Raw genomic sequence first — 4,729 nt, forward strand, 5'->3', positions numbered from 1 at the left:
CTCAGTAGAGTGCTGTGTTGTCACAGCTCACAGCAACCTCAAACTCTTGGGCTTAAGCGATTCTCTTGCCTCAGCCTCCAGAGTAGCTGGGACTACAGGCACCTGCCACAACACCTGGCTACAAAACATTCAACTTTAAATCATATATATCTTTCAAGCTTAAGAACCCATTTCTAATTTGCCTAATGAATTCAGAGTTCAGTTCTTTGATTTCAGGATCCTCCAGTAAATACTAACTTTTCTTTTTGTGTGAGTCAAGTTTCAGCAGCCTCATTTCTTCTTTCTCTCTGCTTCAGTAAATGAATTTGTGTATTCCTGTTTTCAGTTCTTTGGAGTATATACACAGAAGGAGAATTTCTGGATTATATGCTGTCCTAGTCCTTTTTCTGCTGCTATAACAGAATACCACATAGCGGGTATTTTGGGAACAAAAGAACATTTATTTCCTTTAGTTCTGGGGGCTGAGAAGTCCAATGTCCAAGGGACCTCCTGAGAGCCTTCTTGTTGTCTTATCCCATGGCAGAGGTGGAAAGGCAAGGAGGCATTTTTGAGAGAGGGAGGGAAAGGAGCTGAACTCTTGCTTTTATCAGGAACCCACTCCTATAATAACTAACCCTCTCCCATAATAATAGCTATAATTATTCATGACAGCAGAGTTCTCATGGCTGAATCACCTCGTAGCAATCCCACCTTTCAATACTTGCATTGTGGATTAAGTTTCTAACACAGGAAATATGAGAGACATATTCAAAACATAGCATATGATAATTTCATTTTTGATTTTTTAAAGCAGTGCAATACTGTTTTTCATAATGGCTGTACCATTTTATATTTCCACCAGCAGCTAATAAGCTTCCAGTTTCTCCACAGCCTAACCAACACTTGTTATTTTCTGTTTGTTTTATTATTTTATAATAACCATCCTAATGAGTATAAAGTGGCATCTCATTGTGGTTTTAATACACATTTCCCTTATGACTAATGATAGTTGAGTATATTTTCATGTGCTTACTGGCCATTTGTATAAATTCTTTGAGGAAGTGTTTGTTCAATTCTTTCAACCATTTTTAAATTGGGTGTTTTTTTCTTATTGAATTTTAGGAATTCTCTGCATATTCTGGTTTTTAATTCCTTATTAAGTATGTGATTTGCAAATATGTTCTCACCTTTTGTGGGTTGATTTTTGTTTTTACTCCATTGATAGTTTGATATACAAGGGTTTTTAATTTTCATGAAGTTAAATTTATCTACTTTGCTTTTGTGGCCTGTATCTTTGGTATCATATCCAAGAAATCATTGCCAATTTCATTGTTATAAAGTTTTTCCCCTGTGTCTTCTTCTGAGGCTTCTGTAGTTTCATTCTTATGTTTAGGTTTTTGATCCACTAGGAATTAATTTTTATATGGTGTTGAAAAGGGTCTAATATCATTCTTTTGCAAGAGGACACCCAGTTTTCCAACCACCATTTTATGAAGGGCCTGTCTTTTCCCCAGTGAAAGGTCTTGGCACCCTTAATTTTGACCATTCTGTAAGCATTTTCCTTGTTTTTATGGAGGAATGGATTTTCAGGAGTCTTTACTCTGCCCTTCCAAAAGGTTTCCAAGCTTAACCCAAATAACTGGTTGTTTATAGTATGTAGATATTAAATTTTACTAGAAGCTACAAAATTGCTTTCTAGAGTTGTACCAATTTGCCCATCCACCAACTATGACAAAGAATAATATTTTTACATTCACAATATTGCCAATACTTGGTATTTTCAGACTTTGATTTTGCCAATCTATGATTTAAAATCTCATTGTTTTAATATACATTTCACTGATTATTAATGATACATAGCATGTTTTATTTATTTATTTTTCTATCAATATATTCAGGGGGGTACAAATGCAGTTTTCTTTCTTTTTTTTTTTTTATTAAATCATAGCTGTGTACATTAATGCAATCACAGGGTACAGTGTGGGATTTTCATATACATTTTGAGATACTCTCACTAAACTGGTTAACATAGCCTTCGTGTCATTTTCTTAGTTATTGAGTTAAGACATTCATACTCTGCTTTTAGAAAGATTCACTTGTACCCCAATGCAGTTTTCTTAGATGAATATATAATACAAAAGTGAGGTCTTTTAGTATACCCATCACTCAACTAATGTACATTGTTGAGTACAATGGGTTATTTTTCACCCCTCACTCCTCTTCCATCCTTCCACCTTTGGAGTCTTCACTGTCTATTATTCCACCCTGTATTATTATGCATTCATGAAGTTTAGCTCCCATTTATAAGTGAGAACATATGGTATTTGGTTTTTCATCCCTAAGTTACTTCTCAGTGGTTCTCAACCTGTGGGTTGCGACCCACAGGAACTGTATTAAAGGGCCAGGGCATTAGGAAGGTTGAGAATCACTGGCTTAGGTTAAGGGCCTTCTTTTCCATCCAAGTTGTTGCAAAAGACACTATTTAATTCTTTTTTATAGCTGAGTAGTATTCTGTGCTACACATATATACCTCATTTTCTTTAACCACTCATCATTTGGTGAACACTTAGGATGATTCCATATCTTTGTGCTTATGAATTGTGCTGCAATTTCCATACAAGGCCCTTATTTTCCTTTGGGTAATTACTTAGTAGTGAGATTATTGGGTCAAATGGTAGATTTACCTTTAATTATTTAAGAAACCTCCATACTGTTTTCTATAGAGGTTATACTAATTTACATTCCTGCCACCTGTGTATAAGTGTTTTCTTATCACTGCATCTGCACCAACATCTATTGTTTTTTGACTTTTTTTTTTTTTGAGACAGAGTCTCAGTGTGTTGCCCTTGGTAGAGTGCTGTGATGTCACAGCTCACAGCAACCTCAAACTCTTGGGCTTAAGCGATTCTCTTGCCTCAGCCTCCCAGTAACTGGGACTACAGGCACCTGCCAAAACGCCCGGCTGTTTTTTTTCACTTTTTAATAATGATCATTCTGACAGAGGTAAGATGGTATCTTGTTGTCATTTTAATTTTCATTTCTCTGGTGATTAGTGAGATTGAGCAATTTTTTTTGTATATTGGTTGGTCATTTGATATCTTCTTTGTAAAAATGTTTATTCATGTCATTTGTCTACTTTTTAATAGTTTTTTTTTCTTGCTGAGTTGTTTGAACTCCTTGTAGATTCTGGATATTAGTCTTTTGGCAGATGCATAGTTTGCAAATATTTTCTCTCATCCTGTAGGTTGTCTATTTGATGATTATTTCTTTTGCTATGCAGAAGCTTTTTAGTTTAATTAAGTTACATTTTTGGTTTTACATTTGCTTTGGGGATCTCTTTCATAATTCTTTGCCTAGGCCAATGTGCAATGCTATAGTAACTAAAACAGCATGGTAATAGTATGAAAGTAGATGCACAGATCAATGGAAGAGAATAGAAAACCCAGAAGTAAAATCATACATTTAAAAGCAACTGATCTTTGACAAAGCAGACAAAACACATACTGCAGAAAGCACACACTGGTGCTATTTCAGTAAATAGTGCTGGGAAAACTGGATAGCCATATGCAAAACAAAACTGGACCCCTATCTGTTACCATGTACATAAATTAACTTAAGAGAGACTAAAACCTGAAACCATAAAAATGCTAGAATAAAACGTGTGTGTGTGTGTGTTTTTTGTCTGCAGCTGAGTTTGAACCCACCACCTCTGGTGTATAGGGCCAGTGCCCTCCTCCTTTGAGCCACAGGTGCTACCTAAAACCTGTTTTTATTTCAATGTTGGACTTTTTAATTTCCTCTTCTCTAAATTGTCTATTTATATCCTTTACCAATTTTTCATTGAAAGTATAGTTTATATAAATTATAAGATATGAAAATGCGTATATTTTTAGCCCCTTGTCAGATTTTAGTTTTTTTAAAGGATACTTTTTAGAAAGGTATGAACATGATTCTCATATAAATATAAATGACAAAGAATTTGATCAAGGATTTTATTTAATTAGTGAGGGACTCAGTAAGATATGAAAACTAGTTCAAAGGACAATCTGAAGAAGTGTCTCATATATATACATATATATATATATGCATCAGGAATGCTGAAATGAATTTACTAACAATTTAAAACTTATTTTGTTTTTAGCCCCAGAGCAATAATTGGTTCCATCACCACTGGAAAAATATATTTGTATATTTATGAACAATAACAATTTGCATTATTATCAATTTTTTATAAATTACAGAGTTTTAAAACATCACAAAGACAATAAAGGTCATAGTCCCTTCCTTAGAACCATATAACCATGGGAGAGTACACGTATGTTTTACATCTAGCATTCCATTGTAAAGATAACCCAGTAATCTTTTTTGTCCTTTACAATTTTTCCTGATATTGATTCCTGTAGAAGGACTATCCCATTTTATTCAAGAATGGAATGCTGAAGCTTGGAGGGGAAAAAGAACCTGTTCCCCGGCCCAAAAAATGGCCTATTTCGAACATTCTGGCTCCAGGAGCTAATAACATTCCCGATGCATTTATTGTTGGTGGTCCTTATGAGGAAGAAGAAGGAGAACTCAACCACCCTGAGGTGAGAGAAAGCATGAATTATGCCGAGTTTTATGATAAATTCAGTGTCCTGACAGATGATAAAGCATTTTGCAAATCACTAATTTATATACATCTGTCACCTGTCAAAATAAAACACTTATTCGGCTTGGCACCTGTGGCTCAAGCGGCTAAAGTGTCAGCCAT

The 4,729-nt window shown here is 34.8% G+C and overlaps 1 protein-coding gene across 3 annotated transcripts in view; it reads left to right on the forward strand.

Annotated features, from left to right (window-relative positions):
- Positions 1-4,729, forward strand: part of CFAP70 (cilia and flagella associated protein 70) — a 103,097-nt gene that overhangs the window by 31,810 nt on the left and 66,558 nt on the right. For all 3 annotated transcript variants that reach the window (XM_023509565.1, XM_023509566.1, XM_003783561.3), the window contains one exon: positions 4,383-4,565. In XM_023509565.1, the coding sequence (XP_023365333.1) occupies positions 4,383-4,565 (183 nt within the window). The remainder of the gene's footprint in view (positions 1-4,382; positions 4,566-4,729) is intronic.

This window comes from Otolemur garnettii, unplaced genomic scaffold (genome assembly GCF_000181295.1).
Source record: "Otolemur garnettii isolate 467f Iridium unplaced genomic scaffold, OtoGar3 scaffold00008, whole genome shotgun sequence".
In the NCBI taxonomy this organism is placed as follows: Eukaryota; Metazoa; Chordata; class Mammalia; order Primates; family Galagidae; genus Otolemur; species Otolemur garnettii.